General features: G+C 42.3%; 2 protein-coding genes across 3 annotated transcripts in view; one reads left to right on the top strand and one right to left on the bottom strand.

Moving 5' to 3' along the window:
- sclt1 (sodium channel and clathrin linker 1) overlaps positions 1-6,830 on the top strand; it is a 189,831-nt gene extending 183,001 nt beyond the window's left edge. Inside the window, exon 25 of one of the 2 annotated variants that reach the window (XR_011353954.1) lies at positions 6,599-6,830. The gene's annotated coding sequence lies outside the window, so the exon portion shown is untranslated. The remainder of the gene's footprint in view (positions 1-6,598) is intronic. The other variant, XR_011353956.1, reaches the window with a different exon arrangement.
- LOC138757895 (protein Jade-1-like) overlaps positions 1-20,605 on the bottom strand; it is a 160,750-nt gene that overhangs the window by 9,249 nt on the left and 130,896 nt on the right. Inside the window, 4 exon segments of the mRNA XM_069925983.1 lie at positions 346-463; positions 8,219-8,728; positions 9,703-9,819; positions 17,473-17,640. Coding sequence (XP_069782084.1) covers positions 346-463; positions 8,219-8,728; positions 9,703-9,819; positions 17,473-17,640 — 913 coding nt within the window.

Here is a 20,605-nt window from a genome sequence, read left to right as displayed (position 1 = left end):
TGGAAAACGCTGAGGCCAAGGTAGGTGTTGCCTTTGCTGGGCAGACCTACCCATTGAACTGCAGGTGCAATGGCCCGCCCTCGGCGCTGAGGCACGTCCTGAAGTAGGCCATGCACTCGGAGAACTTGCACGGCTTCTCCTTTCCCTGCACCAGGTTGAGGTAGGCCTCAGTGACACAATCTGGGTTGCCCATCTGGCAGGCGGCCTCAGACTGGGCTTCGGCAAAGTGCAGTTTGTCCTTGTATTTCAATTGATAGCTTGCAAGCATTTAGCATGGGGCCCTTGAAAATGCATATGCTACTTTTCCTACGAGGTTAATCTGGCACCGGAGCAGTCAAGACTCACCAGAAATGCACTCCTCTTCAAGAAGTTTAATTTGGTGGTGGAATATTTGCTCTTGGACTCGACAGATTGATCTTTTAATCTTCTCCCTTCGAGTCACCATATAAGTCAGGTTCCGAACCTAATGGAGAAACATCAGAAGCTGTTCACAGCAGTTTAACAACAACGCGAGAAACCATTCCATACCATAAAAATATCAGTAATCTGAGAGTCACCCGCTGATAATAAATATAGTTATATCAGTTTTCTGAAAACTTACCTGCATTGCCTTCTTCAAAAAAGATACAACAGAGCTAGCTCACCTAGAATACAAACAAAACCTGCGAGGGCAGCAGGACACATCAACTTTTGGGTCTGCTCAGAGCTCTTACCGAGATTTAGTTATGGATCAGGAACTTCATAGTTTTGTTAAGATTTGCACCAGATCTCTGATTCACCAAGATCACAAAATTATTACATTTTCCCTCCAACTGTGGCCCCTCCCTACCTCTCGAACTTGACGTTACTCAAACAAGCATCACAGTTCAAAGATGTAAGAAGACAACCACTCAACACAAACTCAACTATGGCAGCAAAAAAAAAAGGTTGCAATAGCCTTAAAATTCTGGAATATAAAAAGAACAAGAGAGGCATTGGATTACATTGAAGGAAGTTTACCTTAAAATGACTAGTTACATTTTCTGGTCTTAAAGATTTGGCAAAAGAATGTACAGTGTGTTACATATATATAGCGCATCATCAGTTGAACACTCTCATCATTATTAGACTTACCATCCGCATTTACATTGGAGACCTGCTGGTGGCTGTTAATTATTTAAATTGGTAAACTCCCCCAGTTAGCAAACATTCACTTTTCAGGTTTTCACTACGACCAAGGATAGACACACATTTGGAGACTGTCCTTCAAACACAGGTCCATAAAAAGCATAACATTCACTGGGAAGGGCCTATGAAGTGAACACACTTGTCAAAAGGGAAAAGCCTTTTTTTCTTCCACCTGGTAAAAGTACCCATTGGATGACTGACATCAATTTTAGATTGTCAATAATTAGTTTCCTTCTGATTAGCTGCATCCTTACCAGAAGGAAAATGACCAGCTTCATATATATCAATCATTCATTGCAACCGGTATTCTCATGAAATGCAAGGGCTTACTTTACTTTCCACAATATAATCATTGCCATTATTATGAATCTCTCGGTATTTAAACACCCTTTGTTAACCAAGTGAGACCCACATCCAAGCTTGTTTTAAAAAAATACAAGTTATTTAATGGATACCATTGCTTTGGCCGAAACCATTGATCGCACAGAATGAAAATGACTAAAACCTCCTCTCCTGAAGATAGTGCTGGGCAAATGCTCATTAATTTCTTCACCCCAAGTATGCAAGCCTTTCCCAGAAGATGAGTGAGAAATTGTTTCTACACAGGTGGGCGTGATACAGCTCCTTTATGAGCGGATATCAGTCCACACAGCGTTCACTGCCAGCAACAAGAGAGGTACAGCTGTGCTCAGTAAGAGGATCCCATAACTAACAGTGCTGTACTGGCAAAACAGCAGAAGCCAGAGTCAAAGAGAGGATAGAAGGAAAAATCAGAAAATAAGGTCAGCCACACAGTAGGTACTATATAAAAGAATGCACCCAATTTTATTGGATTTCATTACAGTACACATCATAAAACTGTACATTCAGTATTGTACAGAGGTAAATGCCAACAGTTTGAAAGAAAAGCCATAAGGAAACAGCAGAGACCACACCTGACCACAGGTACAGAATAGAAAGAAGATAGGGCAATGCTGTACAGCAAATATCTACAGCTCATTCCCCACTACAATGGACAAACTGTTACAGTGCCATCTCAATACTGTTCGTCATGGTCTTCATTGCAAAACGAATCAAGACTTTGTCACAATATATTTCAGATACACCACACTGAGGACACTTCATTGTGGAATGGAGGGCAAGGCTGCATTTTAAAGAAATGGACACAGAATCAACTCAACACAAATCGATTCTGTAGAGGAAAGTGGCCACTTGTATTGCGAAAATATCAAATACTGTATTCACTAAATTGGATTACAAAAACATGAATGTAAATTAATAGCACCGGTACAGATGGAAATAAATTACATTTCAATTCCTCCATTACTGGGTGAACATCATATTGCCTTAAAGAAAATGATTCTGAAGTCCTGTGTTCAACAAATTCACTTTGCTATTAATTAAATAATCATTAAGAAAGCAGCAAACAAAAATTATGTTAATACCACAGAAGAAACAATTCTGATTTAAATTCCGTAATCTCCATGCACACATATGTAGCTGGCTATAAAAAGCTTTATTTTATCCCATTTAAGCCCTCCTAATTAGCTAATCCTGTCACTTCACTGAGGAAACAGTAAAATGTGATCATGGATAGTTAATAGTATGAAGAATTAAAGGACAGGGACAGTTGTGTATGCAATAAAAAATACACAAGTATTGCAAGTTTACAACTCAACATCTTTAAGATGATTATTAACCCAGACGGAATGATCAGTCACTCAGTTTCTGTTCCATAGATAGAATGTCAGAATGGTTCTCTCTATCTGCATAATTGTACATGACAGGCAGTTGATTTCCACTCCAAATCAAATCTTCTCTCTTCACTTACTGCATTACTCACTTCCCACAAGCTGTATACCCAAACTCTGAACGTTTAAAATGTTCAATGCAATTTACATTTTAACCATGAATGATAGAAAATTAATATCAGATAGCAAGGTCAGAGATGTAATCGAATCTAAATCCAATAACGTGAACCCAAGTATTATATCACTACTCTAATTCCTTGTAACTCATCCTTCAATGGTCATAATTTTATATTCGTACCACAGGGTAAAAATAGCATGGTGCTAACTGCTTTGCAGCTATTTCTAGTTATGTGGAAATACACACCAAAACAGCATGTCAGATCAGCAACTCTTCTTATCCCATTTAAAAAAAGAAAATCACTAACCAATGATGTAGGAGAACTCATTTGGAACGTGAACAGGGGAACACAGTACTGACTAATGGAATAGACACAAAAGCCAGGGCAAGAAATAGTTGTTTGAGAATCTAGTACTTGCCATTTAAGCAAGTATTTTGGCTCTTCCTCATTTATTGCGCAGCTCCAGGTAAAATGTGCATAATTAATATTCAATTAAATTACATAAAAGTGCATTACTTTATGGCAAACAAGAAGCAGCTGATTGAAAGTAACATGATTTCACCTGCAAAGTTGTAGGAAGGACACATAAATCATAAAGCCAATAAAACACGAAAATAGCAGGCTGTACGTAGACTGAACCTATTCTCCCCAAATGCACAAAACATGTCCACATGGGAACACAAACTCCTGACTCACTTTTCAGTTTCAACAGCTGATCAACTTACAGAATCAGATTATTAACAATCTAACCACCCGCCGATAAGAAAGTGGACAAGTACAATGAATCGACAGCAGCGACCATAAATTTCAAACAAAAAGGCCAGCCTGGAATATATGAAAAGGCATAAAGCATTTTCAGCTAAACACATGAACACTGAATGGGATGACCAAAACCAGGAAGTATTTCGTACAATGGAAGCCAGGATCAAACTATCGGAAATGTGCCCATGAGTGTCATACAAACCCTGAGGTTTAGAAGATAATCATATTTAAAAGAGATATAAAATAAACAAATGGAAAAACATGGGAAGAAATGGCAGTTGGTTAAAAAAAAAATTGGCAAACTTAGGTCAGTTAAATGGAGAGCTGAGTTCAACTAAACAAAGTTACTGGAGGGTTGAAATAGACAGGAGTGATGCTGTGGACATGCATCTCTAAACCATCCTGAAATAGGTATCACTGTCATGCACCCAATCCCCCATTAACAAATGACTAATCATTTCTTCAAACCTGAAAATCTCCCTGCTCCTAGACATTTCTGGATAGGACAAATATGAATTAGTTACATGTCAAATCAATCCAGCATCTTCACAGCCACAGAGATCCTCTTAAACTTTCAGATGAAAACTACCAATCGTGAAGGAGACACTTCACAGAGGAAAATGATACACTGTAAAACCCTCCAAAGCAATACTCAAGCATTAAGAATGTTAAAATGTAACAAGAACTTGCATTGATCTCTTTGCATCTTCAGGGGTTGCAAACCTATGAATTATTATCGGATGTGCAGTCATTTTTTTTTTTTTACGGAAATGTAAACCAGGCAGTATACTTGCATATTCAAGGCCCCACGTAACATAAGACAAGCTGGCAAGTCAAGTGAAGGAGAAATAACAGCAGAATTCTTGACAATTTCTAAACATCAATGCTACAGAGAAACAAGCAAAAGTAAATAGCTATTTTGTGGTATATGCTGTATTATAGAAAAAAATTCATTAGTTATGTTTTCTTGCTCCAATACTAACTGCAGAATTCTAGAGCTTAGCTCTTGTTGTTATTATCAACTGTTCCCTTACAAGTATTATCAGCCAAAAAAAAGGAAGTATTGGTGTGGTTTTTGATTAATACTGAAGAATTGTTCCAAAGGCAGTTTTATCCGCCAGTTCCTTGCCCACTGGCTCCTATTACATTTGTTGTCCTACGCAGTGAAAGTCATGGCAGGGAATTTCATAACCAAACCAGCAGCTATATCCTGCAGGAGCAATTCAAACCAAACTTGGAAGAATTCATGAGTAGTTTGGCCTTCTTTAATCTACCACTGCTCTAATAGTTCGTTATTCAGTCTGGAATAAGCACAAAGCAGACAATTTTAGGGGCATCTGTAGGTCTGGGATGTTATTAGTGGGAAATTTGCAGATCCCACCGTCCAAAGCAGCAGTTCCAATGGCTATTTATGCTCTTCTAGAAATCTACCAATTTCTCATTTACAAGCAAGGAGAACCTAAAGATCTTTGTAGCCAATGCACATTACCTGTATGCAATGAACAGGGAAGAAGATGAAGTGGCTCTATCTAGATTCAGATGACTTTCTGTTCAAGTTCTCTGGAAAAATATCTACAATACTTGCTCACTCATTTATCTGTATCTTCCAAAAACTAATTCACTAATTTGTGAATTGTTGAGAATTCGCCTACAAAACTTGAAATTCAGCCTTTGGATAAAACATCTGATGAAATTTCTGGTGAAATGCTACTGATCTAGAATGTTTCCTTTGTTCCTCTCTTCAAAGATGCCACTTGACCTGTGAACTCTTCCATTGTTTCCCGTTTCTAATTAAGTGTGCCAGCGAATTGAGTGCATTCAGGGTAAAATATTCATTTTTGTGTTCAGATTTCACATAAAGCTACAACAAACAAGCAGCTAATTTTTCTGACATAGAACATTGAGGGTGCTGGAGTCTAAAGCAAAAGAAATCAAATGCTGGAGGAACTCAGCGTATGAAGCAGCATCCACAGGGGAAAACGGGCAATGAACAACTCAGGACTGAGAAGAGAAAGGAATGTGTTGAAGAGGAGATGGAGTGAACAACTCAGGACTGAGAAGAGAAAGGAATGTGTTGAAGAGGAGATGGAGTGAACAACTCAGGACTGAGAAGAGAAAGGAATGTGTTGAAGAGGAGATGGAGTGAACAACTCAGGACTGAGAAGAGAAAGGAATGTGTTGAAGAGGAGATGGAGTGAACAACTCAGGACTGAGAAGAGAAAGGAATGTGTTGAAGAGGAGATGGAGTGGACAACTCAGGACTGAGAAGAGAAAGGAATGTGTTGAAGAGGAGATGGAGTGAACAAGTCAGGACTGAGAAGAGAAAGGAATGTGTTGAAGAGGAGATGGAGTGAACAACTCAGGACTGAGAAGAGAAAGGAATGTGTTGAAGAGGAGATGGAGAGAAGTCAGTAGGTAATGGGTGGAATGAGAAAGGGTGAAGAAGGACAGGCAGATGTAGTTTGTGGAGTTTGGAGAGAGATGCAAGTAAGTGACAGAAGGAAGCAAACAAGGGAGGGGGGAAGGGAAGGGAAGATGTAGAAAGGAAAGAGATTGGTGGATCCATAAGGGAGGGATGATGATGATATGGGAACAGTGTGGGAGGGGATGGATGTATGGGGGGTGGTGGTGGGCAGGTAAAAAAATAGAAAGACATTGGGGAAGGGAGGGCAAGGGAGGTTGGAAATAAAGGACAGGGACCTGTAAGGACCCACATGGATGAGGAGGAGAGTGAATTTTACTATGCAAAGTACCTCATTTTATTCAATTTCTTTTCATTCCCCGCCGCCCACCCTCAAGGTAGCATCCCTTTCTGGTGACACAGGCCGACAAAAGAGAAAAGTACTATTTTAAACAAAGTGAATTTGAAGCCAACTTCAATTAAATCGGCGTAGAGCTTGGCATGCTCCGTTTGTTTGTACATTAATAACTAATTGGCAAAGGGAGAAGAAGATTTTTTCACAGACATACCTTTCATATAAATAAAACAAACACGTTGCAAAATGAAACGGGGTCTCCTGAAATAATGCAGCATCTTGATCGCCTAGTAAAGCGTCCCATCAAAATGTCTTGTGCCTTCATGATTGTCCTACACATTAGTCTTTCCCAAAACCATTTTTCACAAAGAGGATAGCTTTTCCAATTTACAAAACAATTAGCCCGATTTCAAGCTAACACTTTATAGAATTCAGAGCATTCTACTCGAGTGTGGTGTCATGCTGGACACATTTTTGAAACTGATCAGATTCCAGTCTATCCAAGCTCATGCAGGTAGTTGCTGAGAAGAGATAACATCAACGTGCAACAGGCAGAAAACCACCCCAGGCAGCCCATTAAAAAATTGCCCATGATTGGGACGTGGCTGAAAGGAAAAACAGGAAAAAGCACCCAAATGAACAGTAAGATTTTAAAAAATGCAACGCTTCTTGAGATGTCCATTGGGACACCACTGATTCTATGACGAGTACAATCTTTAAAAATGGTTACTTTCTCGATCATGGCGGAAAAGAACCACAGCAAAACATTTCCCTCTCTGCAGGAGCAGAGAACAAGTTTCAGATTCCTCCTCCCACACATGCAGCCAAATACAGTTGTGCCTGCAGCATCAGAAAGGGGACAGTTTTAGCAAGCTCAACAACCCAGAGCTACAAGAACATTATTTAGCTTTCCAATAGGAATGTCATGGCTTAGATTCTCCAATTTGATACAAATAAATTAATGCTGCTGTACCTGTTCCATTGTGGCAGAACACCCCATGCTAGCAAGGAATATATTGCTTTGTTTATGAGTGCAGCATTTTGGACACCAATCATAAAATTTACCTCTGCAAGAATGCTCATCAAGAAATCCATCCAGAACCCAAATGGACATTCCCTCTTTGCACAAGAATGGTGTGACAAAAATAAATTGACAAATTTTTTTTTAATTCCTGTCATTTTAACTGAGCAATCCACCATACTTCACAAATTTTAATATTACTGTGTATACTGTCTTGCACTTGGTCAGGGAGAAAATTCAACTGCAGCCGTCAATAAAACCTTTAAACCTCACCACTCCCACCCCACATCCCCATGTTGTTGATTGCTTAGTTAAGATGGCAGGTGAGTTACTCTGCATCAGTCTGCATGCCCTTTATAAGGGGTTATTCCATCACTAAGTTCTTTCCAATTTAATGTGATGTAGATGGTGATGAAAACGTGCACCTATCTAGACGAAGGAAATTTGAATCACGGAAGAATACATTTTAAAGACAGACATAGACTAAAATTGAATTTGTCTTTTACAGACAAGCTTAATAAAAATTTTTTGAAAGATTAAAAACATTCAGAATCACAACATTAATTTGCTAAAAAACAGGGGAAATTTGCAGGGAGGATCATATTAAACTGCAGAATTGCAACTCCAAGCAACAGCACTCACCCTCTCTAGGTCCTGTCGGAGGTGGGTGAAAAGCTGCAGTCGTCTGAACAAGACATCTTGCTCCTGCTTTGCCAGATTATCCTCCTCATCCTTTTTGGGGGTGAAGAGAGGCTTGTTTAAATTGCTCTTCCTCTTTCCTTTCCAGTACTGGTAAATAAAATCCACAAGTTCCTCGGACAACTTCAAATGCAGAGACACATCCGAGACACTGACAAAGTTATAAAATTCATCCTCCAGTTGCTGGAGTTTTTGCTTACGGAGACTAATCCGTTCAGCCTCCTCTTGGGTCTGGTCCATACTATCCAGAGCACTTCCCACCATAGTGGGTTTCTGTTCCATCTCCACCGTGGAATAGTTTTTGGTTACCTCATCTGACTCTTTGCTGCTGTGCTTTGGACAGTATGATTTAAACTTTACTTCATCATTTTCTGCCAATATAGTCTTCATTTCCAAATTGCGATCAAAAGCACAAGTCACGTGAAAGGCTATTCGACAGTTCTTCACTGAACACTGCAGACATTAACAAAATTAAAGCAGTCGTTATAGCAGAAAATACATTTGTTTGTCACACTGACAGATCTACACCACCAGTTATTCTTTTGAAATATTGCCTTTTCACTTGAAGGGCATCAATAAAAAATATTCATTAAGAACATCAAAACATAAACCTGCTATCCCATTGGTAAAAACAAAAAGAAAACACCAATTTAAAAAGTGGAAAAACTCTTATTCCTTTCCTCTAAAACTCAGTGCTGGAAGCAGTTAATGTTTGTAAATTAAACTAAAAGTAATGGATAAAATTGTTCAACAATGACCTGCAAAAATTACATCGACAAAAATATTGTATTTAGTTAACATTATTCAAATTAGTAGATTTATTAAAAAACACATTTGGGCTATAAATTATTTTAAAAGTTTTTACACAATGAGAGTATTCTTCTAATCAATGTACTGGAAGGCAACGTTGTCCTACAAAGAAGAGATAACCAAGGCATGGGATGGATAGCTTTATCTCAGCTTGAAGATTGCTGATTTACTGGACAGCAGCTTGCAAGGAGGCACACAAGCATGGAATTATTGGGTTAAATGACCAACGTGCATGCTGTATATTCTAAATACTTCCATGCTCTCTAGTTAAAAGGATCAAGTTCATCAATTTGGACAAATATACTCTGTGGATGCTGGAAGAAACATGTTCTCTTATGAACTAATTAAAAATCTGAGATTAAAAATTTAAATCCAGTAATTTGATAAAATAAACCTATAAAACACCCTAGATTTTCTCAACTACTCTGTTAACTTCCGACAGATTAAATCAACCAACCACGATCGCAATTAGAATTGTTTCCGTTTTGCATGCCTTCTTACAAAATTAGCTTAATTCTCATTTTATGAGATTTTACCTCAGGCTAGTTCATTCAACTCAAAAGATGAACTGATGTGAAACTGCTTGTAAGTAGCAGTGAGATTTTTGTTTTCCATACCTGTATGCAGGCTCCAGTCTTTTCAGTACACAAGCTGCAGACTAATGCCCATCTACTAGCTGGAACATGGGATAGTTTTGTTATGGGCTCCATCTTTTCTGGACAACCTATACTTACCTAAACAAATAAGAAAAAAGAAAAACTGTCAATAAAACCAGATTGATTGTTCTTTTTGAAAAAAATTAAATATCACAGGTTAGGGTCTTCATTAGAACAACTTGGTGAACACACAGGCAAAGGATTTTTTTAAAATTTAGTCATCCAGTATAGTAACAGGCCATTTCAACCCATCACCCCCATGGTACCCAATTTACACCCAATTAACCTACACCCCGGGGATGTTTTGAATGGTGGGAGGACACTGAAACCCTCGGAGGAAACCCATGCAGACACAGAGAGAACATACAAACTCCTTAAATATGGCGGAGGAACTGAATGAATATTTTGGAAGACATTAGTGGCATAACAAACTCTCATGGGTCTCTGGAAAGAGAAGTGAGTGCAGTCAGGATCATGAGAGATCATGGTTCTGGTGGACTGGAGGATTGCAAATGTTACTCTGCTCTTTAAGAAGGGGGTGAGGCAGCAGAAAGAAAATCATAGACCTCTTGGCCTACTATCAGTAGTTGGGAATACGTTGGAGTCGTTTGTCAACGATGAGGTTATGGAATACCTGGGGGTGCATGAAAAGCTAGGCCCAAATCAACATGGTTTCATTGGAGGAAAATTATGCCTGACAAACCTATTGCAATTTTTTGATGAGATCATCAGTAGGACAGTCAGGGGAGATGGAATGGAAGTTGTGTATTTGGACTTTCAAAAGGCCTTTGCATGGTGCTATACATGAGGCTGCTAAACAAGATGAGAGCTCATGGAATTAGCAATGGTTAGAGCATTTGCTGATCAGCAGGAAACAGAACGTAGGAATAAAGGGATCCTTTTCGGGTTTGCAGTGGTGTTCCGTGGGGTTTGGTGTTGGGGCTGTTCACGCTCTATGCAATCTATATTGGATAATGGAATAGATGCCTCTGTGGCAAAATTGGAAAAATTACACCAAAATAGGTGGTGCTGAGGCTACCGAAAGGCTGTAGAGAGACTTGGGCGAAGACGTGGCAGGTGAAATACAATGTTGTGATACACTTATGGTCATACACTTTGGTCGAAGAAACAGATGGGATCTATCATTTACATGGGGACAAAATTCAAAAGTGCAAGGGGACTTGAGAATCCTCGGGCAGGATACCCTAAAGCACACATGTCAAACTCTGGTCCGCGGGTATTTGGCCCCCAAGATCATTTAAAAAATGTATTAGAGGTGGCCCGCTGGCCGCCGCGCCAGTATAGCGCATGCACAGTAACCGCTGTGTCCAGGGTGAGAGAGAGAAAAATCCTGGTCCTTGAAAAGTAGTGGTGGGTGGTTTTATAAACACGCTGTCGTGTCCCCCCGCCCACCCCCCCCCACCGCAGCGCAGCCTGGCCGGCGTCAGGGGAAGCCAAGGCCGCTTCCCAGTGCCCAGAACCCCAGTGGCACAGCGTTTCTTGGAGCTGCAGATGGAGTTGGGATGCCGGAGGGAAGATTGCGGCTCCCCGCCGGGCGATGGGGGCGCCGGCCGCCCTGCGCCTTCCCACCGGACCAGCGGCGGGTGTCCGGAGTACACATGGGGAGCGAGGCTGGTTGGGCAGGTAGGGTGGAACCCCCCGCCAATCTCGGGAGTGGCATGGGCTGGATCGGGATTAGCCACGCTCACCTGCTCCTCCACCGCTGACCAGGATCCCAGCGCGGTCCTGAGTGCGGAGACTGCCCTAGAAAGGTCCTGGGACACCGGCACGGAAAGAAAAGGGGGTCCGGGAGAAACTCAGCAGGTCAAGGGGGGTCTGGGAGAAACTCAGCAGGTCAAGGGAGGTCTGGGAGAAACTCAGCAGGTCAAGGCGGGGTCCGGCAGAAACTCAGCAGGTCAAAGGGGGATACGGGAGAAACTCAACAAGGGGGATCCGGGAAAAACAGCAGGTCAAAGGGGGGTCCGAGATAAACGCAGCAGGTCAAGGGGGATCCGGGAAAAATCAGCAGGTCAAAGGGGGGTCCGAGATAAACTCAGCAGGTCAAGGGGGAGGGGTCCGGGAGAAACTCAGAAGGTCAAGGGGGGTCCAGGAGAAACTCAGCAGGTCAAGGGGGGTCCGGGAGAAACTCAGCAGGTCAAGGGAGGTTCGGGAGAAACTCAGCAGGTCAAGGGGGGTCCGGCAGAAACTCAGGGGGGGCCTGACCTCGCCAGGACCGTTGCCCACTCCCCCTCCCTGCCTCAGGCCGACCCGCGACTCACGGTGACGGGGCCGCTGATCCGCCGAGATGCCACCCTGCAGCGAGAGCCGATGCCCCCGCACTGTCGTTGTCCAACCCAATCGCCCGCAAACCCCGCCCTCCCGCACACAGGCCTGAGTAAGTATTATGAACTTTAATCTCAGGATAAAACGATCTTCCAATAGTTTCATGTCACAGTGATCAATATATTCCTGGTTAAAAATGGTCCTGCACCTGGATACAAGCTCATTAGGCATAAAACTTGAAAAGTGTGTAAATCAAAGGATATCTGTACCAATGGAAAATGGCATGGCAAATAACCCTGCTAGAGTTCATGCCCACAATCAGTCACCCATTTGATTGTTTCAGGAATCATGTTATTCTCCCACATTCTCAATAACCCTCAGATTTTACTATTCAACAGCACACTAGCAACATTTGACAAATCCTCTATAGAGAAATATTATTTATTGAATATTTTATTTCTCATTTGTTAATGCTTCTGGAAAGAGTTTATCCAAAACTATTATTAAACATTTATTTTAATAAGAAAAAGTTTAACATTACATATGTTGAAAGAAGAGAAAACATGCAGATGTTGTTGAAAATTTTCAATAAATATTTAGTTCGGCCCTCGACTTAGTCCAAGTTTTTAATTTTGGCCCTCCGTGAATTTGAGTTTGACACCCCTGCCCTAAAGGTTAACCTCCAGATTGAGTCAGTGGTAAAGAAAATGAATGCAACATTGATATTTTCGAGAGGAATGGTGCCCTCCATAATGTTTGGGACAAATAAAAAATTTAAATTAAAAAAAAAGATACTGGCAAAGGTGGTATGCTTTGAATCTTGGGCAGTTCCTTTACACATCCACATTTTAGTCTTGTCATCACTCTGATACAGGTTCATCTTGGTCTCATATGTCCACAAGACCTTTTTTCCAGAATTCTGCAGGTTCTTTTAAATACTTCTTGGCAAAAAGTAATCTGGCCATCCTTCCTGTGGTAACTAGTAGTTTGCATCTTGCAATGTAACCTCTGTATTTCTGCTCATGAAGTCTTCTGCAGACAGTAGTCACCAAAATGTATACAAATAGCCTTGAATAAAGTCTGGAATGTGCACTTTAATTACATGTGAATTGTTTGATTACAAATTTAAAACTGGATCACAGGGGCAAATAAAGGAAAAAAATGTTTTTGTCCCAAACATTATGGAGTGTACTGTAAGACCAGGGATGTAATGTTGAGACTGTAGTGTGCACACTATGCAAAGTGTGAAGTAAGAATAACACACACACAGTTGAGTCGAGGTCAAAGACTGATTTATTGCTCTGCCAGCTCTGTTTATATTCACTCTCTGCCTGTGACAACAGGAGTGATGACATTGCAGCACCGGTCTCCGACTGGCGTTTCTGCCGTTCCATGCTCTCATTGTGCGGGAGGTCAAGCAGGACAACGGCCGTTGGTCCCTGCAGGGGCCTCGTGATCATCAGCCATTTTGTGACTCAGGTCACGACTAGGTTCGCGGGTCGCTACACCACCCCCAGCCCCTTTCGCCCCAGAACCGGTAATCGGTTTCCGCTTTGAGTGGCCTACCTCTGCATTGCGGGGACTGAGTCTCGACTGGCTGGTTAATGTCGACATAAGCCGGTTTCAGGTGGTCAAGGGTGAATGTTTTCTCTTTGCTGGCTATGTCCAATATACAAGCCAACCCATTATGCCCGATAACTCTGTACGGCCCCTCGTATGGCCATTGGAGGGGTGCCCAGTGCACTCTCCTTCACACAAAAACATATTCTCAGGTGTGCAAGTTTTTGGGGATGAAAGATTTGGGCTGGCCGTGCAGCGGGGGCTGTGGAGGGGCTAAGGTACCCAGTCTTTAACTCAGATGTTTCAGTGCCACCGTGGTGGTTTCTGGATTCTTGGCCGCGGCCAAGAACTCCCCCAAGATTACCAAGGGTTTACTGTTGACCATTTCTGCTGTAGTGGCATTAAAGTCCTCTTTTGGTACGGTGCTTATGAACAGAAGGACCCAAGGCAGTTCATCTGCCCAGTTGGGCCCCTTGAGCTGGGCCATCAGGGCTGCTTTTAAGTGTCTGTGAAACAGCTCCACCACCCCGTTGGCCTGCGGGTGATTTGGTGGAATTGGGTTCCCAACAGTTTGGATACCACTGCCCAGAGCCCAGAGGTAAACTGTGCTCCCCTGTGGGAAGTGAGATGTTCTGGGACTCCGAACTTGGACACCCAGGTGTTGATTAGTGCCCTGGCCCAGGTCTCCGTGGTCGTGTCAGCCATCAGGACTGCCTCCGGCCACCTCGTGGAGTGGTCAACCATAGTGAGGAGGAATCTCGCCCTACGGGAAACCAGTAGAAGCCCGACGATGTCAACGTGGAAGTGGCTGAATCTACACTGTGCTGGCTCAAAAGTCTGGGGAGAGGAGCTTTAGTGCAAGTTTGGACCTTGGACACCTGGCAGAGCGTGCAGGTCTTGGTCCACTGGCTGCCTGTTTGTGAAACCCATGCCAGACGAAACTGTTGGCCACCATCTTTACCGAGGTTCTGATGGCCAAATGCACCAAGTTGTGCACCGCATCAAAACCTGCTGTCTCCATGCTGCCAGCACGATGGGGCGGGTTTTGCCAGTGGAGTCGTCACAGAGGAGCACCAGGTTCCCAGGGGCGATGACAACATCCTCCAGCCACAGTCCAGAAAGTGCCGTCCAGTATGCTGAGATCTCAGGGTTGTTGCATTGTGCCTTGGCTAGGGCTAAATAGTCGAGTTCTGAAAACATCCTTGTAAGTTGGCGGCAAAGTCTTGGATATGGGGCACGGAGTATCTGTCTGGTGTGGTGGCCTCATTGAGGTGGTGACATGGAGTGGGGAACCCTCAGTGAGGATGTGGTGCTTTACCCTGTGCTTTGGTTCCACGGAGGAGGATTGTGGCGCCACGATTGCAGGGAACTCCGCGAGGATTTGTGTGTAGGTGTTGTCAGGCAGCATGATGGAGTCGAGGTGGGAGGCTGGTAGTTTGGCTTCCCCCAGGGGCATCAATGAAAAAGTTCTGGCGAGCACCAAATGGTGCCATTTCAAGTCTACCAGCAGACAGCGGACACACAGAAAATCAGCTCCATGGAGTGGTTGCGCCACTGCCGCAATGGTAAAATTACACTTAAGTTAAGTGGCCAGCAAAACCTAGGGGGATGGTGCAGGTGCCATAAGTTCATATAGAGATGTTGTTTGCTCCCCTCAGTGTCGGGCCCAGCTTGGCACTCCGGGTGTTGTAAGCCATGGGGTGGTGGCGAGGGGGGAGGACACATTTCGGCACCAGTGTCCATGAGGAACCACCTTCCCAACAGAGTCCCACACATGGAGGAGGCTATCATGTTGGCCAACAGGCACAGCCATTAATGATGGCTGCCCATGAAGTTTCCCAGAAATGCACAAGGTGGGCAGCATCGACAGGCCTCCACACCCCATCATTGATGGTAATAACAATATGGCTGGGTAGGGGGGGTCCACGCCACTCTGTCTGTTGTGGCCTTGTTGCCAGCTGGAGTTGGGGCTTGGTGATCTGTTCTACCGAGGTGCTGTTTTCTTTCTTTGCTCTCCAGAGCACGTCCACCCAGGCTGCGACTTTTCTCGGGTCGCTGAAGTCCTTATTGGCGAGCAATAGTCAGATATCCTCGAGCAGCTGCTCCAGGAAAATCTGCTCCAAGAGCAGGCAAAGGTTTGTGCCTCTCAGTGAGTGTGAGCAGACAGGGCAGTGTTCCCACCGTTGCCCGCTGTGCGGGAGGTCGTTGGTCTCGCGACTCAGTTCACGGGCTGCTACAAAACTATAAAGTGCTAGTGAGACCTCATTTGGAATAGTGTGTACAATTTTTGGTGCCTTATTTGAAAAAAGACATGCTGGCGTTGGAGGGGGCTCAGATTTACTAGAATGAAACCAGGAATGATATGGTTAGCACGAGGAACATTTGTCGGCTCTCGGACTGCTCTCATAGGAGTACAGAAGGATGAGGAGGGACCTCAGAGAAGCATTTTGAATGATGAAAGGCCTGGATAGAGATGTGACAAGGATGTTTCCATGGTAGGGGGAGTCTAGGACAAGAGGGCACAACTTTAGGATAAAAGGGTGTCAACTTAAAACAGAGATACAGAAATTTTTTTCAGTCAGAGGGTAGTGAGTCTGTGGAACTTGTTGCCACAGGCGGCTGTCGAAGCGAGGTCATTGCGTGTTTTTAAGGTAGAGATTGACAGGTATTTGATTAGCCAGAGTACCAAGGATTTCGGGGAGAAAGCTGGGGAGTGGGGCTGAGAGGGAGGATGGATAAGCTCATGATTAGAATGGCGGAGCAGATTCGATAGGCCTACTTCTGCTCTTGTATCTTGTGATCTTAACAAGCTTAATGTCTCGCATTTTGTTTTCTTTTTCAAACCAAACATTCTTTAAAAACATATCTTTGTATTTCTCTCTTTTTTTTCTGAATCTCTGTTAAATCTCTGGCCATAAGATCGATATAAAACCTACTCCCTGTCTTAACCAATGATTCCTTGTGGTTGGGTTTATAGGAGAGGGCCCAAGTTACAAGTCCTTCAAATGTTCACCTCAACATTCCCCTTTGGATCTCTTCATCGTTTCCATTGTTTCTTCCATCACAATTTTTTTTTTATTGTAAACTACAGAATTAGACTCAAAGGGAAATTTTAAATGAATCTGTACTGAACACCTCCATGTCACTGGTTTATTCAAAAACTATCGCACACCCCCCCTAAAAAAAAGCAATAAATATATATTTATATATATTTTATTCTATATTATATTTTGATGCATTTATGTGATTATTGTGCGCAGTGTATTACGTGTGTATGCATGTGCACCATAGTCCAGAGAAATGTTGTCTCATCTTGTTATATATGTATTGTCAAATGCAAATAAACTTGAATTCTGGATCAAAGTTTGTTTTTTTTTAAAATTTAGAGATACAGCACTCTAACAGCCCCTCCGGCCTACATACCAAACAAATACACCAATTAACCTTCAAACCCATACATTTTTGTTTGGAGAGTGGGAGGAAACCAGAGTACTCAAGAGGAAGCCCACGTAGTCACAAAGAGAACATACAAACTCCTCACAGACAGTGCCGGGTTTGAACTTGGGTGGCTAGCCCTGCAAGAGCATTGTGCTAACCTCTACATTAACCAAACCCTTTATCTAGAAGACTTTGATTCTAATTATTATAGCTTTAGGAGGAACAAGTCCTTTGCTTGTCATCACTAAGACTGGTGTTTCTCAAACAATAAACCACAAAGATAAATGCATCTTAAGTTAAAACTGAAGTTCACCATGAAGGTACATCCTTCGTCACATATAAAACTTTAAATTTTATCTATTTATTAACTTTATTGGTGCCATAAGCTTATTTTTAACATTTATCTGTGACAAGAGATTTCTGAAAAGAGGAAATATTAAGGAACCTTACCTCAGGAATCCACAAAGCACAACTGACATGAACCCACTTTGTCCCACTGCGGGTGGGCTTCATGGCTCCACCTTTCTTGGGGCAGAGCAAGCATTTTGGCTGGACACCTAATGCACAGGTTCGACATAGCCAGCTGCCTTCAGGAACCTTCAAAATTCCATAACAAGCCTGTAACATTGACACAAAAGACACATTTGAAGCTGCATGCTTGGCACATGCTCAGTAGAGCAAAGGACTGCTTCTATGCTCTCCCACACATATGCGCATGCACACATCCACTCCCCCGCCAGCAAAAAAAAAAGAGACTCAGACAGTGAATAGCTGATTTAGGTATTCACCGACAGATCATGCTGTATCAGTTAAAGCAAACATCACTAACAACATTCTAACTTGACAGCAAGATAGTCTGAAGACTCAAGAACAATATTATTCTGGTGACACAGCACTTAATAATCTTTAATCTTGTTCTATTACTTCTAATGGTTACATGGAGTTATTCTTTCCCTTCTTGAGGGACTAATGGTTTGAAGATAATTGGTCTACAGCGGCTTTGAGTGCTCAGTGGAAGGCCTACACAGCGTGACTGCTTCCTGGCTCAGCGAATCAGCGTGTCCAGGGCAGAAAACTCTGCTCTGTTTAAAGAGATTAGGCTTGACAAGCAGGAAATAAGCAAAGCTGTTCTCCAAAGTGATTGCAACCACAGCACAATTGAGCCTTCAGAGGCGACATCGGGTTTCTAAATGTTCATAAATACACCACAAAATCTTGCAACAGGGCAAAGTTACTCACTATTCATAAATAAAAGGCATTTTTCATATCACTCAGTAACACGCAAGGCACATGAGGCAAGAGGGCAGAGAAGTTCAAATGCTCTCATTTTAAATCGCTGCCCTTGTGATAGAGAAACAAGTTCCTTTCAGGTTCCAATTATCCCCTTATCATTTTAAGCATCTCAGTAAGGCAATTCCTTCATTTTTCAACATCAAAATTTATTGTCATGAACCAGTCAAGAAAGTCATGAACATATGAAATAATCTAAAACTATTTAATCATGGCATTACTTTGGTAGCAAAATGATCTTCTCATACATAACAAGAGTGAAAATGAATTGAATTTTGATAATCAGAAATATTTAAGCTGCTAAATGGGCACCTTTTGTCATATTATTTTAAATCACAAAGAAACCCTCAGCAAGACCATAGTATTAACATATTACCACAATGTCCTGTTATATGTCATCCTTGATTGTTGGACTTTGGAACAAATTACAATGGATAGTGTGGCAGACAGAGATTACACAAGGAACTGCTTTAGTTTTGTTGCATCTTGAGCTTCTTGTCACATATGGTCAGTGATAGATCAAGGTCTTTGGATATAAGAGATTCAAGGCAATGGGACAACCATCCAAAATCTGTGTCAAAGCTGTCAGAGCTGCTGTAAAGTGGTGGCCCTAGTTCAGACTGAGGAGAGGGGAGAGACAGTGCTGCTCCAAAAGGTTCAGCCACCCAAAGGCTACGGGAGCGCTGGAGGAAAATCCAGACACTCAGTGACTCTGAAGGGATGCTCATTTGCTTCTCTTTCTCTCTTTCTGTAAGGGCACCAGGCAACACAAATGGCAACTCTTTGTGTGCCTTAGAGCAGGCAGAATGCAATTTGAGTAGTATTACATCTTTTGACAATAAAGAAATCAAGCAGTTGGAGGCAACTGTGGTATGAACGTTTTGTATCAAATGCAAATTTGTGGTTGCTTTTCACTCATTTATTTTTGCCCTATACACCTGATTGAAAGCCCTGATAACTACCTGCCATTTTTAAAAGGTCTAAGACACCTGAAAAACTCTCACTTAAGCAAGTTGATGAACTGGAATTTCTGTCTTGGCTGAAGAAGCTGCATATCCCAGTTGAAATCTTTAAACTCTCTCATGTTAGTTTGAACAGCAGAGGAGACCTGTAATGGGTTGCTGGCGACTTCAACTGAATCAACTCCACTGTGCTTAAGACTCCAAAATCTGATTGACCCATGTTTAAAAAACATAGTGGCACCAGTCTTCTTGCTGTTGACATAATCAAACTGAAAGCGGAGAATTTGAATAGTTCCAAAATGAATACTTCATAAAATAATTATTTGATCTCTCCATCAACCACCCTATCCCTGGCCATCATTCTTCACCAACACACTATTCTATCGCCTCCTACCTCAGTTCTTATCAATGAGACTACAAGACATAGGAGCTGGTCAGCTATTCAGCCCATCGACTCTGCCCTGCTATTTAATCATAAGCAGATCTATTTGTCCAGTCAGCCCCACAGCCCATAACATTAATACCTAAACTAATCAAGAACCTATTAATCTCTGCCTTAAGTACACCCAATGACCTGGCCTCCACAACCATCTGTGGCAACTAATTCCACAGATTTACAACCCTCTAGCTGAAGACATTCCTATGCATCTCTGCTCTAACTGAGCACCCTTCAATCCTGAAGTTGTGCCCTCGCCCTTCACTCTCCCACCTTTCTACTCTGCCCATGTCTTTCAATATTCAAAATGGTTCAATAAGATCACTCATTCTCCTAAATTCCAATGAGTATATGCCAAGGGCTGCCAAATGCTCCTCATATGATAACTCTTTCATTCCTGAAATCATCCTTGTGAACCTCCTCTGATCCCTCTCCAGCATTATCACATCCTTTCTTCAATGAGGAGCCCAAAACTGATCACAATACACCAGTACCTCATAAAGTGTCCACATCACATTCCTGCTCTTATATTCTATTCCTCTTGAATGTCATGTCAACGTTGCATTTGTCTTCTTTACCATCATCCCAAGATGCAAGTTTACCTTCAGGCTCTCCTGCACGAGGACTCCCAGATCCCTTTGTATCTGGGAATTTTTGATTTTCTCCCTGTTTATTTCTTCTACTAAAAAGTGCATGACCCTACACTTTCTGACATTGTATTTCATTTGCCACTTCACTGCCCATTCTCCAAATCTGTCTAAGTCCTCTCTGTCTCCACAACACTACCTGCTCCTCCACCTATCTTCGTATCATCTGCAAACATGGCTACAAAGCCATTCATTCCATATTCTAAATAACTGATATACAACATAACTGGAACATAACTTGATTGCTG

This window comes from Narcine bancroftii, chromosome 3 (assembly GCF_036971445.1).
Source record: "Narcine bancroftii isolate sNarBan1 chromosome 3, sNarBan1.hap1, whole genome shotgun sequence".
NCBI classification, from domain to species: domain Eukaryota; kingdom Metazoa; phylum Chordata; class Chondrichthyes; order Torpediniformes; family Narcinidae; genus Narcine; species Narcine bancroftii.
The sequence above is the reverse complement of the archived record's forward strand: the minus strand, read 5'-3'. Positions and strand labels throughout refer to the sequence as shown.